This window comes from Schistocerca cancellata, chromosome 5 (genome assembly GCF_023864275.1).
Source record: "Schistocerca cancellata isolate TAMUIC-IGC-003103 chromosome 5, iqSchCanc2.1, whole genome shotgun sequence".
NCBI classification, from domain to species: domain Eukaryota; kingdom Metazoa; phylum Arthropoda; class Insecta; order Orthoptera; family Acrididae; genus Schistocerca; species Schistocerca cancellata.
In genome coordinates this window covers 246579873-246597239 of record NC_064630.1, presented here as the reverse complement: position 1 = coordinate 246597239, position 17367 = coordinate 246579873, and the positions used below count along the sequence as shown (strand labels likewise).

General features: G+C 38.9%; 1 protein-coding gene across 1 annotated transcript in view; it reads right to left on the bottom strand.

The window, feature by feature from the left end:
• Nucleotides 1–5010: 5010 nt before the first annotated feature.
• The window catches only part of LOC126187360 (uncharacterized), a 165453-nt gene continuing 153096 nt past the window's right edge, over nucleotides 5011–17367 (bottom strand). The window contains exons 4-5 of the mRNA XM_049928396.1: nucleotides 11320–11472; nucleotides 5011–5953 (exon numbers count right to left, since the gene is read on the bottom strand). Coding sequence (XP_049784353.1) covers nucleotides 5931–5953; nucleotides 11320–11472 — 176 coding nt within the window. The 3' untranslated portion in view covers nucleotides 5011–5930. The remainder of the gene's footprint in view (nucleotides 5954–11319; nucleotides 11473–17367) is intronic.

Here is a 17367-nt window from a genome sequence, read left to right as displayed (position 1 = left end):
GTACACGTCTGCATTGTGATGAGACATCAAGTGCCTTCTCCACCTGGACCATTGGAATTTTTCTCAAACAAAAGTGGCCAGCCACCCATGGTGTGTTTCGGCTGGGTATTGACAATGAGATCACACACATTGTGTCAGCTTGCCCAGAGTGTGGCACCCATCAAGCAGTACCATGGGCCTCCCTTCCCACATGGCCCACCCTTAGTGCCACTGGGAGCATATTTGTGCTGATTTTCTGGGTCCCTTCCTTAGCTCCTTTTGGGTTGTGGTAGCTGACACTTTCCCAAAATTTCCTTATGTGATTTGTTGCCAAGCCACATTCACAGGAGCTATCATCAAGGCCCTTGCAAAAATCTTTTCCTTGGAAGGATTACTGTATACACTTGGGACAGACAATAGTCCACAATTTTTCTATTATGACTTTGAAAATTTTTGTACAAGGAGTGGCATCTGGCATGTTACAGCCCCTCTGTTTCATCCACAGTCAAACGGTGAAGTGGAGCAGCTGATCTGTACTTTAAAAACACGGATAAAAAAATATATCACACAGTCTTCTCCCTAGGAAGCCCTCGATAGGTTCTTGAGCTCAGGTAGGTTCACTCCCATTGGTGACAAAAGCCTGGCAAAGCAGCTTCACAGCCACCAGCCCTGTACACTGCATCACCTGCTCTGGCTGACACCTGGCCACCCATCAGCACATGTCTCGCAGTGGTTCCATCTGGCTCTGCTGTTTGGGCCCATGGGCTAGGCCAGCACCCTAAGTGGATACCTGTTGTTATCCATCACTTTTGAGGCCACTATCTCTGTTTTATGCACACCTCCAATGGCCTGGTGCCACAACAGTACAACCAGCTCCACCCTTGCATGACCAACCTTGCAACAGAGACTTTGCTGCCCCTGGTGTTGCCTCTGCCATGTGCACCAGCCCCTGCAGTGCAGTCTGTGGCCCTTTTGACTCTTGCACTCTCTTCATTCTGGATGCTGCCGCCTCCAGGTGGGGTGGTTAGTGCCAGGCCTCCTCCATCTCTAGCCCCTGTTACTGCTACCACTTCCACTGCCACCACTATCCCCTTTGTTGTCTCTGCTGACTCTGTCGTCAAGTGCCTGACCGCAATGTACACTCATGCTCATAAATTAAGGTTAATGCTGATACATGGTGAAACAATGCTCTGGTGGGCAGTTTGCGGGTTTAAATCAACTCGGGGTATGACCATGTGGTGCATTTGACCTGCGGTCGTCACACGGTGGCGCTGGCAGCGGTACACATACGCAAAGGTGTGTTGGTGCATGTCAGAGTATGGTGCAGCGAGTAAGTGTGCAGACATTTTCAGACGTGCTAATGGTGACTGTTCATTGAACATGACTAAAAGAACACATATTGATGACATTATGAGGGGTAGAATCCTAGGACGACTGGAGGCTGGTCAAACACAGCAGGTTGTAGCACGGGCCCTCCATGTTACACAAAGTGTAATCTCAAGATTATGGTAATGATTTCAGCAGACAGGAAACGTGTCCAGGCTCTACAGTACGGGATGTCCACAGTGTGCAACACCACAAGAAGATATCTCACCATCAGTGCCAGCAGATGGCCACGGAGTACTGCAGGTACCCTTGCTTGGGACCTTACCGCAGCCACTGGAACAGCTGTATCCAGACACACAGTCCACAGACAACTGAACAGACATGGTTTATTAGCCCGGAGACCAGGAAGATGCATTCCACTGACCCCTGGTCACAGGACAACCCATAAAACCTGGTGGCAAGAACACAGTACATGGTCATTTGAACAGTGGTCCTAGGTTACGTTCACGGATGAGTCCAGGTACAGTCTGAACAGTGATTCTCACCGGGTTTTAATTTGGCATGAACCAGGAACCAGATACCAACTGATTAATGTCCTTGAAAGGGACCTGTATGGAGGTTGTGGTTTGATGGTGTGGGGTAGGACTATGATTGGTGCATGTACACCCCTGCATGTCTTTGACAGAGGAACTGTAACAGGCCACGTGTATCGGGATGTCATTTTGCACCAGTATGTCCACCTTTTTTCAGGGGTGCAGTAGGTCCCACCTTCCTCCTGATGGATGATAATGTACGACCCCACCAAGCTGCCATTGTGGAGGAGTACCTTGAAACAGAAGATATCAGGCAAATGGAGTGGCCTGCCTCTTCTCCAGACCTAAACCCAATCAAGCACATCTGGAATGCTCTCGGTCAACATATCACTGCACGTCTTCAAACCCCTACGACATTTCAGGAGCTCTGACAGGCACTGGTGCAAGAATGGGAGGCTATATCCCAGCAGCTGCTCAACCACCTGATCCAGAGCATGCCAACCCGTTGTGCAGCCTGTGTACGTGTGCATGGTGATCAAATCCCATATTGATGTCAGTGTACATGCTCAGGAAACAGTGGCATTTTGTAGCACATGTGTTTTGGGACGGTTATCTCAACTTATCACCAATACCGTGGACTTACAGATCTGTGTCGTGTGTGTTCCCTATGTGCCTATGCTATTAGCACCAGTTTTGTGTAGTGCCAGGTTGTGTGGCACCACATTCTGCAGTTATCCTTAATTTATGAGAAAGAGTGTTCATGGACATGACACCCCAATCAATGATGCTTGGTTACAATCTCTCATGAGGGAGTGGGTGCCACACCTATACATGCTTGCACCATTTCAGATTGTATTTTCTGGTAAAGGCATACCTGATCCAGCAGTTGTCCCCTTCTGATGATTACACAGACATCTCTACAGTGAACAATTTTCCCCAATGGGGAAGGAGTGTAGTAAGCCTACACAGTGAGTGCACACAATTTCTGGCTTATCATTTTCCGTAAGGCCAAATGTCACGGTGAACCACCAGCTAAATGTAAGATACAAACAATAAACTCCACCTTTGACAAAAAGAAAAAAAAAACCATGCACACTGGTCAATGCTGCCAGTATGCAAAAAAAGGTAAAGTTAAAATATAACTTGTATTTTACAAGTGGCTAAGTGGTTAAGTGTCTTACTATCAAGCTAAAGCTCTGGAGTTCAATTCCCAGTTGATTCAAGTATTTTTTGTTATTTTTCTTTCACATTTGGTAATGTGAAAAATACCAAATGCATCATGGTGCAGAGTTCACACTAAACTGTAGGTCCCCCTACAACTAGCATAGTAAGTTACTTCGAAGTTGGTGAGAAGGCAACGGTGGAACAGCTCCAATAGGACCACACCTAGTAAAGCAATGTGGTGTTCAAACCAATCTTGAATTCAAGGAAAGCTTTACCTCACTTTCCCACATCCTTCACATCTATATTGCATAACACTGAGAGTAAAACAATATTTTGATTGAAAGGCCAATTATTTTATTTTAATGAAATTAGTTACTGACAAATTAATGTCAGTTTGTAGTCCTTACACTTTTCTCCATGTTAGTTCATTATACACACATTCATTATACATTCAACACAATACATAAATTGTTTGTCTTATATTTGTGCCTTTAACTTCAATTTTTCAACTGTGTAATTACTGCAACCAGAAATATACAGAAGGTTAGCACTATTTACTTGTGCAGTTGTCTTTATTATTTTGAAAAACAAAAGTTTTGTTCAGAAAAGTAATATATAGTCCCTTTTAATAACAACACTATTTTCAGTCAGAAAATGGAAAGCATTGACTTGTTCAGCAATAAACTACATGTAACCTAAGTATTGTTTAATTTTTATATCACTGTGTCTCAATAAAAATACATCCCCAACATATTAAAGAGCAGCTTTACAATTTAGTACTGCTTAAATCTTGCTAATATCATCTAATATTTAAATATTATCAGAGTATACAAAACATGTCTAGCAGTTGTTTGAAAAATCCAAAGTTCTACCTTTGCAACAATAAGTAATCAAAAATCAGCAAAAATTATAATTTTTAACATTTGTGACAAGTTAAAACTGTGTCCCTGAGTGGGATTTGAACCTAGATCCACACCGTTCATGGGCTGTAAGTGACTGACTGTGCTATTTGAGCACTCCTTTTGGACTGCCTAAAAGTTTTAACTTGCCACTAGTTCCTGTCCTCCATAATTTTCATTCTCAAAGGGGAATGTTCAACTTTCAAATTGCATACCATTACTTTTGGATGTAGGGCGAGGGGGCTGGGAGAAATGCCATGTGTGCTGTGGGGTACTAACAGCAGAGTATAGATAACTATATAAAATTATGCCAAATTGTACTCTCTTTCAGAACCGACAACTGGCCATAAAATATATGCACAGAACATAGAAGAGATAGTTTAATCATGGTCCAAATTCTGCAAAGTGCTTGCACCAATATACAGGTAGCCTCTAAGTAGTACATGAGGTTAAATAACCATAATTTCTAATAAAAGTATGTTTTATGACAGAACATGTAGCAGAAGTGTCATATTGCAGTGCTCTGAAAAACCGTTTTCTTAAAAGCTACAGGTTGAAATCCTGACTATCCTGCTGCATGTTACAAGTAAAACTTGCCAGAAAATGCTCTTTCACTAGACTTTATGATGATGAATCTGTGGTCTATTGCTCATGGTCCCCCCCCCCCCCCCCTCCTCCAACTCCCCCTGTATTATATCTACTATCAAGTACACAGATGATCTTACTCCTGCAGAGAAAAAATACATACTGCTGCTTAATTTTGTTCACTGTGTTCCAGACATTTCAGTTTTAGCTAGTGAGTCACTACATTAGTACCATAATAATGCATTCATTTTACAATGTATATTCATGCCAAATGGAAGAAAAATGAAGGATTTTCTTTGGTTAGGGTAGCATGCATCCGGTATTGCGATTTATTTATGTATCAGAGGCTGCCATCCTGTCAGCAGACCACTATACAACTGCAGTAAGAATACTATGCAATTATTAATAGTTGTAGTAGAACTGTTTTTAAATATCAAATCTTCGGTATATATAATGCAGTTGGTATTCATAAACTTACTCCGTTTATGTTAAACATATCACATATATATGTGTAATGCATCACATAAAGTAGAAAAATGTTCTTTATTTTTTATTTACTTTCAAACATTAATGGCTTTGAACAGTGCAGTCCATTATGGATATAACAAAACCGAGGTTAATGTATCCACAGTGGATCATACAGTGCACCAGCTGAAAACATGTCACTAGACATAACATGTTTTGTACCTGTTTTTCATATTTAATGGACCATTCATAAAGAGGAAATTCATTTATTAATGATTATAAGTTAACATATCATTGTAAGAAACAGCTTTTATTTCATAAAAAACAGCAATTATGACTACCAATGCGATATTCAAGCAATCAATATGTAGTTTTATTGTAACATTATATAAAACTGTTTTGCTAAAATGCTTCAGTTGGGAAGCATGTAAATAAATGAATCAATTACAATTTATCCATCAATTAACTGGTTCTAATACTCTTTTAATGGCTGATGTATTTCAGCTAGCAAAAACAAATAGGCAGATTCATAGGACAGTCTAAACACATGTCACATATAGGAATTCTCTAACATCACTTTTGCTAATTACTACAAATAAACACTGGCATAAAAATATGAAATAAAGGGTAGTACAAAATGGCACTTTAATGTGTGCTATTTCAAGGGAAATTTCTGCATTATGAACTATCTATCAATAATCCAAAGGCAGCACATGTTTAAATTTAAATCAATTACCTACAGCTTGGGAACAATGCACAGATTGCAGTATTTTTAATTACTACAATAATATTCCAAACATACATAAAACAAGTAAGTTCATGAATTATATGTAGGATGAATTGTGGAATCTATGTTTCATGGTATTTTCTTTTTTCATAAGTTTTCCTCAGTTTTGTTACAAACACACATTCCAGCAATACTGCACACACAGCTGCATGTGCAGGTGTGAAGACTTGCTTGCTCATTACTTCTCACATCTTACTGGCGGTTGCGTCGGCCTCCTGTGGAGAAACACATTTTAGTGAAACAGTTTCACCTAATTTATTCGTCATGTGACATTTGCCAACTGGTGCATTAAATAAAAGTAATAACAAAGAAAAATACTTCATGCAAATAACTCTTTTAATTTGCCTATGGTACCATATATTTTGACACTCCACTAACAAATATCTATTGGAAGTGCTTTTTCTCCCAATATTTTATAGTGGAAATGATGTCTTTAACATTAGTAGATATTGTTCATATCTTTATTCTATAAAGTGTGAGCATTTATCCTTGTCTCTTGCATATTTACATTTTAACAGAATGACTACTCATCCCTGTTTTAATAGTAGTCTACAAGTATGTTACCTGACTCCTCATATTTATGATAGCTTCCACTGGTCTTTTTAACTACAATTTCAGCTGCTATTACAGGAGTTCTCCTTTTGCAGCTAATTCTGAATGATTGCCTATATCTTTCACTTAGCCACTTAGTCCATTAAATGCATTCCTGTCAGCCTGCCCCTCTGCAAGATCTTGCACGTACCTAATACTGATTCACCTCTCCCCACAAAAAATCTTATTCTCCAATTTACAGACAAAATTCATTACAAACTGTACCAAAGCTGAAATCAAATTTCATTATTATATGTAACAGAGTGTATGTGTTTTTGATGTGAAAAATAACACCATATACATTATGGTATAACACATGCATGTAAAATTTAATGTTTTAATCAAAGCCAATGAAAATATAATCATACAATATTAATAGTGGATATATTATATACTAGCCTTTTAAACAATGGCTTTGCCTGCTGATGGAAACAGGACATATAGCCCATAACTCTCCTCCTCCTTCTCTCTCTGTCCATCTCCATCTCCCTTTCTCTCTGTCCATCTCCCCCTCCTCTCACTATCCATCTACTAGCCCCTCTCTCTGTCTATCCCTGACTCCCCCCCCCCCCCCCACCCCTCTGTCTGTAGATCGGCTTCTCCCCTCACTCCATTCCATATTCTTTGTTCATATCCTCCTCTATCCTCCTCTCCCTCTCTCTGTCCATCTCCTTCCCCCACTTACCTCCATCTGCCCATCGCCTTTTCCCATCTCTCTGTATTCATCTCCTTCTCTCCCACTTCTCTCTGACTATTTCATCCTCCCCCTTGCTCTGTCCATCTCCTCCTCTCCCTCTTCCTTCTCCCCCTCTATGTCCTCATCCTTCTCACTGTCTGTTCTCTTGCTCCTCCCCCCTGTCTCTATCCATCTCCTACTCCCACATCTACCTGTCCATCTCATCCTCCTCTCTTTCTCTGTCCTCCTTATCCTCATAACAAACTTGTCATGCAGGGCAGCCTAGATGTCATGGGGTTACCAGACCTTCTCACACCCACCCTCATCTCTGTGGGAGGTAGATGGTTCTTATCAGGGCAATACTTCTTCCCACACAGTAATTACAGGATGTTCCTCTCAAAAGAGGCCCCACAAACATGTTTAGCAATTTCGCTGGAACTGCACCGTGTAATTTGTGATGTCTGATGTGGCAACACTGCACTCTTGGAACATCATTCGATGCAACAGTGTGTTTCCATGCATAGCTATAGCTGGAGCTTGGTGTTTAGTGTTTAGTGGCAATTGCAATTGCTATTGTGTCGAAGAGCGCATGTTTCTGATAAAACAATATTGAATTACTGGTTCCATTAAGACATGTCAGTAATGTTTGTTGAAGGGTTTGGTGATCAGCATATACTGTGTAAATGCTGCATGCAAAAGTTATTGAACAAGATGGAGAACACTAGAATGGTGCTGGATCTTCATGGGTGGGCGACAGCTGCTATTATCAGAAGGAAAAGTGACTGACGTGAAATGATTATTGGTGTCTCCTGCATAGTCTGATCAATGTTTATCTTAGGAATGTGGAATGTGATGGAGCACATGTCACAGAGCTGTGAAGAAAGCTAGCATGTATCCATACAGGTTTACAGTTGTTCAGAAACTGAATGTCAATGACAAAGAAAGAGACACATTACATTTTGCCATTGATTTCAGCAATTTATTGCTCATAGGCCAAGAATATTGCAGTACACATGGTTGAGTGATGAGATGTGGTTTCACCTCTCTGGCTATGTAAACTCTCAAATACACATTTGTAGTATAATGAAAATCCACATGCACTGGTCCACCAATCTCTGTATTCACAAAAGATTGACATGTTCTGTTCAGTATCACAGTGTGGCATCATTGTACCTGTTCTTTTTCTTTTTTTAGTCTACAAATGCAGTTTACATCAGAATGTTCTGGGAATTTATGAACCAGTTGGATAATGAAGAACTTACCCTCAGCTGGTAACAACATGATGGTGCCACATGCCACACGTCTCAAGTGACCATGGCTGAGATTGAATCATTTTTCCCCAGCAGAGTGTTTTTGAAAGGACTGTAGCCCCCCCCCAAGGTCACCTTAATTAACACCACCTGACTTTTTCCTCTGGCAAGATATACAGGAACAACCCACACAACTTAGAAGATTACAAGAGATCCTCATCTGTGAAATCCAGGCAGTAGCTCAAAGGACCTAGCAGTGACATTTGAGAAACTACAGCGTTGTGTTCAACAGTGTTTACAAGTTGACGGTGGTCACTTCCAGAACCTTTTGTGTTTCATTTCTATTTCCCCATGAACACAGTACAAAATGTTAATTTCATTTCATTTCCTGGTTTTTTATGCAAAACCTTTAAGTGTAATTTAACCAAATTTTTATTTGTGGGGCTTCTTTTGAGTGCAACACCCTGTAGTATGTGTACCACATTTGATTGAAATTGATCCAGTGGTTTAGGAGGAGACAGGGAACACACACAGCATTCAGCACTGACAGGTTTGTCAATATAAATAAATGTGCAGTTAACTGTACCTTCCAGCATGCATTACAGTGTTCCAGTTTATGAATCACAGTCTGTAAATACACAATTGTAGCCAATTATATTGTAACAGATAATGTTTCCTACAGCTGACTGATACTCTGGGTAACAAGTCAGTATGAACAACTTTTCCGGGAGAACCTTCAACTAGCTAAACCTTCAGCAGTTGCAGTTATGGAGGCATTACAGCCAAACTAGTTGAAATTTTACACAGAGTGCAATTTTGGCCTGTAGATAATCCAACCATCTATTAGAATTTTAGAGATTTGATAAGACTGTGTCAGGATAAACTGACATTTATTTATATCATTTATTATTTTTCAAATTAAAACATTATTCTAATGAATAATTGCCATATTAATGAGTAAAGGTTCTTAATATGTGTCTAACTACTATAATAATTCTATCTTTCCACATTTCACAAAAGTGAGAAGAAGAGAAGCTGTGAACGGGGGTGGGGGGTGGGGGGGGGGGTGGGGGGGGGGGGGCACTGCCGGCATAAGATCAAGTTATGGGTTTCAGCTCCAGTGGGACACATACTTTTAATCTTCTAATCTACCAGATAGTTTTTAAGTAATTCTGTTATTGGCATAGTGTTTTTATGCTTAGTATATAGTTTCTGCTTTGTCCACAGTATCTCACTCGGAATCAACAGATTTCACTATCATTCACTTCCACATGCGAATGTAGTGTTCCTATGTCATATCATTAGAGCTATTCACTTACCATATTTTACTAGTCAATAGATCTGAATGTCTTCACTGAATTCATTCATTACTTACTCATGCTTCAGACAAAGGTTTTGGAATTATGAATCTGATTCACAAATGAACATCTGAATTGAAACTTATTGCCCTACTTAGAAGCATTCACAAGTTACTACTTGAGCAATAACAACTGTTTGAACCTTTCAGGCAGATTGAAACAACCACACAGTTTTAATTTATCAAGAAGTTTCATCACAGTGCACACACTGCTGCAGAGTGAAATATTCACTCTGAAAATAATGTGTTAGGCTGTGGTTAAGCAATTTCTCTGCAATATCCTTTAGTCTGGGAGTTCACACTCCATGAGATAACTACTGCGAAGTTTGTAAAGTAGGGGAGAGGTACTGCCAGGAGAAAAGCTCTGAAGAAGGGTCACAGTCATGCCTAAATAGCTCAGCTAGTAAGAACACTGCCCGCATAAGGCGGGTTGCAGGTTTGAGTCCCGGTCTGGTACACAGTTTCAATCTGGATGAAAATTTCCTAAAATTGAATGCTCCACTGCAGAATGAAAGATTCATTCTGGAAACAGTTATTTACTTTCAGATGAGCATTACTCTGAGATAAAACAACTTTGTTTTTAAAAACATCACAATTGTTTTCTTACAACGTGCACTGGCATCAAGAAAATCAAAGCGTTCCAGGGTATGCTATTAAGATAAAAGGAAATATTTCAATTTTTATTCAAGCTATGTGCACATGCATTCCATGCAAAACATATGTAAGTACTAAGTCTAAAATAACTAAATTATCTTTATTTTAGTATTTTGAAGGGCATTAAATTGGGAATCAAATTCCTTCAGTCTTCAACAATTCTCTCTCTCTCTCTCTCTCACACACACACACACACACACACACACACACACACACACACACACATCCCTATTTCCTATTTGTGTTTGTATGGGTACCTATTTGTTCAACTATCACAATCACTGTTATTGGCGTTATTCATAGTTATAGCAAACTGCCTTTTTTTCCAATAATTTGACTCCAAGACTTCTAAAATCTGTATTTTGTTGTTGCCCATATTGTTGAGTAAAGATGTAGTGATTACTAGCACAGACTGTTCTTAAGATTAACTGTATTAATCTATGTTGATATTATTGCTGTTTACATACAATATCCCTGTTATATGAGCATGGCTTCATTAATGAAACAGTGCTGTAGGTTATCTTAAATAAAACTTTTAAAAATAGAAGCCTAATCTTCTCATACCATCCAATTTACCTCCAAAAATACTATCAATGAATGAAAAAAATGCAATCCCATTTGACAAGCTTTTACAGAGATCAGAAAACAGTCTGATAGTTTAAAATGTATGGCTATTCACTGGTATCAAACGGATGTAAACATAAATGTTTGCACAGTAATGGATTGATTGCTCTGCAAGATACATTGCAAACTTGTATATTATGATACCATCAGTTGAAATAATATTTCTCAGTGTTAATTTAGTAAGCCTCTAAGTTAACAGACCAATTGCTCACTGTATACAAGCTACACTTTGTATAAAGGGCTGTGACTATGTTACTTATTTTTTCTTGCACTGATATTCATGAATTAATGTGGCAAGAACATTGTATGCTGTCTTGTCTTTTAGAAATATTTAATTACTTCTCTTATCTGACACAGACACCTTAGATTAGATACAGATTATTTTCCTTATCTGTATGTTAGATCTGCAAGATACTTTGTGTGATTTACCTTTTCCAGCCTTAGCACCTTTGCTTTTACACTTCTTAGTTATTTGTCGGCTCTGTTCACATGAGGGGTCACTGTTGGCCTTAAGAGTGTCACTCCGTGACATTTGGTTTTGGGGGGAACACTCGCTCCATGTGCCTTTCTCATAACGGCAGGCTGCAGCAAGAATGGGCAACCATTAATATTGCCTTTTACTACAATTCTGTTATTGCACTCAACTACACAACATAACAAAACAACAAAACAGTAAATCAAAACCACAGCAGTTTTTAAGGCTGCTAAATTAAGAAGACACTGATTTACACCCATTTCACTAACAGTGAATCACTATATTCATACAACATTTTATTAATGTAATACTGCAGTCACATTTCAAACCCTATTATGAGCTTCCCCGTATTGAAATATGCAATGATACAACTGAACAAATAAACATGTGCTGTGTCTCATAATTCAATATATTTAAACATATAAGTTCAAAAATAGTGTTCCAGTCATGTATGTGTTGGTGTGGAGGAGTATAGAATTTCATATGGCCCAACACATATGCAAACAGTGACAAATAAAGTGACAAGCCAACCTATAGGAATGGTGGGACATGATTAAATCTTTCCCATTCTCCTCCTGAGTTTTTTGCTAAGGATATTTTTCCAGCTGCTATTTATATTGTGTGGGGAACAAGGTTAACTGATATTTGAAAAACTCAGAGACTAGATAAAACATTATTGCAAAATGGAGTTCACATTACCCAATCATTATTAAAATAATCACTTAATTCTTTCTTCAAATTCAGAGTAATCTTCAGTATTACACCAAGAAATGTCTTCATTTATTCTGATGAAATATTTTTTTCCATGAAGGCCACAATGAATTTTTTGTTAGTGGAGCCACCTTTTGTATCTTTCTGTTGGCAAAACATTTTTATGGTTACAATTTCACAAATAAAGCAATCCATAAAATAGAGCTGGGAAGATTCAAGTTCAGTTGTTGTTTGGCTGCCTTCAGGGCTAATGAACCCCTGTTGTTGGAGTGACAATGGAAACTTTATACGACCAACATCAGGAAAAACCTGTCATTAAAATCTGGTAGACTGCACATTATTGTGTCTTTCTTCTTCATTTCTAATTTCACATTACCAGGGATTTATGACTGCTTTGATCAAAAGATAGTTCTTGCTCACTCTCACACGTAAACTCTTCTTCATCCTCAGTACCTTCTGAAACCAACTCTGTAATATCATTGCCACTTATACTCCTTACGCCTACCATCTCCATACAAGCAAAAACTGTACAAAAAGGACTGAATTACTTGCACGTGTCTAAGCACTTGACCTAAGCGCTTGGTCTAATGGGGCTTAGGGTGAGAACTACCTGTGACTATGTCTTGATGATGCTGCTGTATATGGGAAAGTGTTATCATTGGAAAACTGTAGGAGCATACAGGATGACTTTGATAGAATTTCTATTTTGTGTGATGAATGGTAGCTTGTTCTAAATGTTCAAACATACAAGTTAATGCAGACGAGCAGGAAAAATAATCTTGTAATGTTCAAATACAGCATTTGTGGTGCACAGCTGGACACAGTCATGCTGATAAAATATCTAGGTGTAAATTTGCAAATCAATATGAAATAGGGCAAGCAATAAGATTTGTAGTAGGCAAATGGTCAACTTTAGCATAAATGTAGTACAAAAGAGTGTTAGATGTCATTCAGCATTGGAACCAAATCAGAAAGTCTGTACTTTGGATGAGGTCTGATGATGGAGTGAAAAGTGTTGAAAGCCCATAATAAACCTGAGTTTTGTGAACTGAATATCACCTTCATAAAATCTAGTACTGGATCTCAAGGCTTAATAATGTAACTTGTACTTTTGTGCAATATTTCAATCTCAGATCATTACAGCTGCCAAATTATAATTTTTAGCTAGGTTGTCTTCTTGTGTGCTGAGCAATTGTGTTCAGTGACAAATGCATGTACAGGGTTTTTCACAATTCATGTTACACACGTCTAGAGGCTGTAGAGGGGACTTAGTAGATCAAGTTTCACACAGGAACCCATGTCTGGAAATGTCATCCAATGACGCTACAGAGTGTCAGAGTTATAGAACCAGCACCTGTAAATATATGAATATACAAGGTGAGTCCATAATGAAGTTACAAACTTTTTAGAATGATGAAGGAGGATAACTGTATCGATTTGAGATAAGGATATTGGTACTGTTAACAAATGAGTTGAAAGTTATAAGTGAAAACCGTTCTCATACCTCTGACAAAGGAACACTGTTGTTGCTGAGATTTTAGGATAGGCAGCTTTCAGAGTTGGTAGCATGGATCAAAACATGGAAAAAATGTCCAGTAAATGTGGGCTCTAAAATGCATAATTGAGGAGCTAGGAGCACATGTTCACCTTTGCTACTGTGAAACACATCATCCTAGAAAGTTTATACCATTGTCACAGACTCACCTTGTTTATACATACATTTACAGGTACTGGCACCTATAACTTTGTTGCTCTGTAGCATCACCGGGTGATGTTTCAGACATGGGTTCCTATGTAAAACATTAGCTACCAAGTCCCTTCTACAACCTCTAGAAGTGTCTAATGTGAATTATGAAACACCCTGTATATAGCTTGCACTTTTGGCTTTTGTGATACTGCTCAGTGGAATAGCTTTCAACTCAATTTTAATGACACCAAAGGCCATTCCTGTTATTATTATTCATATTTTGTGCTTATCATAGTTTTACCTGTGTATGTTTCCGCTGCTTATGGTGCTAATTTGACTACTTGCTTAGTCCGCTTGTTGTTTTTTAGTTGCTTTCTGACTGCACTTGTTAGTAGATTTATCCTTTTTGCAAATGGATGGAAAGTGTGCTTGTTGTGTATGGATACATGGTGAGTTGGTTGCTGTCTAGAAACAGTAGGAGCTGCATTTGCCACAGCTGACAGACTTCAGGCTGCTGCCATGCACTTCAGTGACATTAATGCACCTGTAGCTGCTGGAATTCTCTGGAAAACATGATGACACTGTCTCTTCTGATGTGCAGCATCTTATCAGGTGAGTGGTGGACAGAGTTGGATTCACATACCTTTGGGAAGAAAACAAAAATGGGAACTGGCCGTGTGGATATCCCGCCACATCTTAACAACAGGTTTGAAGAGCTGCCCAGTGTTGATTACACATCAAAGCCAGTGTGGTGTGCATTGTCTGTTGATCCAATAGCCAGTTTTCCTGTCACATGTCAAGCACAGAGGGTTCATATGCTGGTCATTGTAAGCCCCAACATTATGCGGGTAATGGAACCTACCAGCAAAATAGCAAGCAGCTCATGAAAAAGGGCCAGTATGCACAGGGTGTGCTTGTCAGGAGGTCACATCTGAGATGTAAAAGAGACTCTGCTGTCAGCTATTGACTGCACTAGGAGCAACTAGCATTTCATGTCTCACTGTTTGCAGCAACATACCCAGAACAAATCAGGGTCCTCTGGTTTGACATGAACTGGAAGCTTTAAATCAGAGGCTCTGATGATTTTGCAGTGATCTCAGGAACAAAGTTCTTGAGCTTCACTAATAATCTGAGAATTGTAGGGCCCCCATCAATAGATCAGGTATGAGTGCTACTCAGGTAGAATAGCATACATTACATCCACATGTAATTTCCCCCACCCCCACATTAAATAAAACCCACTCCCCCCTTCCCCATGGAGTTAACGATGCATTATGTGCAATATTGGGAAAAATATGAGCCATGTTACATCCAGAGAATAACTTTTTTCCTCTGTTGATCAGTATGAGAGGATGTTAATTTGTTAACAGCAAACTGCAGGTGCACCCATAGAACATCATCACAGAATTCATTTCACTTGTTAAAGGTAAACAGTGCCAACACAATATTAGGAATAGAAAACTGATTGAAACTGGAAGTGAACAGCAGCATAATCCTAAATTAAGATTGGGATACATATCACATGGATAGATTATGCACCACAGTATCTAACTCTATAGTGTCTATTGAAGTTCTTACAGATTTCAAATGTTAAATAAGCTGAGTGAATGAATGTAAGCATCACTGAAGATCACACATGGTAAGTGGATGAAACTCCCTGACAGATCAAAACTGTACGCCAGACCAAGACTCAAACTCAGGATCTTTGCATTTTGCAGGCAAGTGCTCTACCAATCGAACTACCCAAATATGTGTGCAAACTTCACAGAAGTTCTCCTGTAAAACTTACAGGACTAGCACACCTGGAAGAAAGGTTATTGGGGAAACATGGCATAGCTGCAGCCTGCCCCCAGGCTGTTTGCAGACTGAATTTTCCACTCTGCAGTGGACTGTGCACTGATATGAAACTCCCTGGCAGATTAAAACTATATTTTGGACTGAGATTCAAATTTGGGAATCCTGTTCAAGTCTCAGTCTGGCACACACTTTTAATCTCCCAGGAAGTTTCATATCAGTGTACATTCTGCTGCAGAGGAAAAAATTCCTTATGATAGTTGGATGATTTTATAGACCACCAGGTATCAGAAACTGTAGTGTCAGAGCATTTCAGAGTAAATCTGGAGAACACTATTGCTTTTCTATTCATGCTATTATAATAGAAGAGACTTCAATTTGCCAGTTACAGAATGGAAGAGTAATGTGGATAAAACTGATGCCAGAGATGGGCTTCTGAGAGATTGTTCTGAATATTTTCTTTTTCTTTTTCTGAAAGAATAACCCAACCCATGAGTGCATGCTAGTAATTAACACACCTAAAATTTTAAATAAATTAACATGGAGGTGAAATCACTAATTCCATGTGCTACAGGGAACATTAATAAAGGTAGGAAAATATTTGTAATTAGCAAAAGTGGCAACAAACAAATTGCAAAGTAAATGAGCAGTCAACATTAGGTATTCAGCTTCAGGAATGTAGATGTGAAGCACTTACAGATAAAATTCAGGAGCATTATATAATACACCTTTGGCCAGTAGATCTGAGCGAGACTGTAAGGGATTGGAAAGACCTGCAGGGTTCAGTAACCTAGTTAGAAAGTTGCTATGAAAGCAAAGAGTGCTTCACCACACATTTCTATGCAGTAAAGGCCTTGTTGACAAACGAAATCTGATCAAGTTCAAAAAGGATGTAAGGAGACCAGTTCAAGACATTTTCAGTGAATTTGAAATTGCAATTTTGCTAGGCAATCTGACTAAAAATCCTGACAGTTTAGTCCATATCAAATCATTAAGCACACTGAAACATTTATTCAGATGTTCAGTGACCATATGGCATTGAAATGGGAGAAGAAGAGGGAAGGATGAAATAGTGTATTTGGTTTAAGATCATAATATGGTTCCTCATTTTAGTCACTTCACAGACACCTAAATAGCATATATTGGGATAGATGATATGGAATAGAAATTCAACTGAAATTGTACAACTGTGGAAAGCCACCTTGACTGGACAAGATACCTGTGAGATTCTATGCAGATAACGCAAAAGAACTTGTCCCCTTGTATCAGCAGTTTATCAAAGGTTGCTAGAATGACAAAGGGTACCAAGGAACTAGAAAAAAGCACAGTAAGACCCTTTCACCAGAAGGGTCATCTGGTGGATGTGCATAATTATAGACCAGTACCATTGACATCAGTTTATTGTTGAATTATGCAATAGGTTTATATTCACAAAGTATTACCTTTTTGGAGAGTGCAAAATCTGGTGTATAAAAACCAACATGGATTCTGCAAACAGAGATCTTATGAAACTCTGCTCATCCTGTCCATCCAAGAGATTAAAAACGCCACAGACTCTGATGCTCTTGTTGATGCCATGTTGTTTGACTTACAAAAAGCATTTGATACAGTTTTGTGCTGTCATTTAGAGAACAAAATATGAGCTTACCACATAGCCGACATGATTTGTGACTGGATTGAGGACTTCCTAGCAAATATAACTCAACAGGTCATTGTTAATAGGATGAAAGTATCAGGTGTAAAAGCAACATGGGAAGAACCCCAAGGGAATGTTATAGTTCTCCTACTGCTTACAACATACCTAAATGAT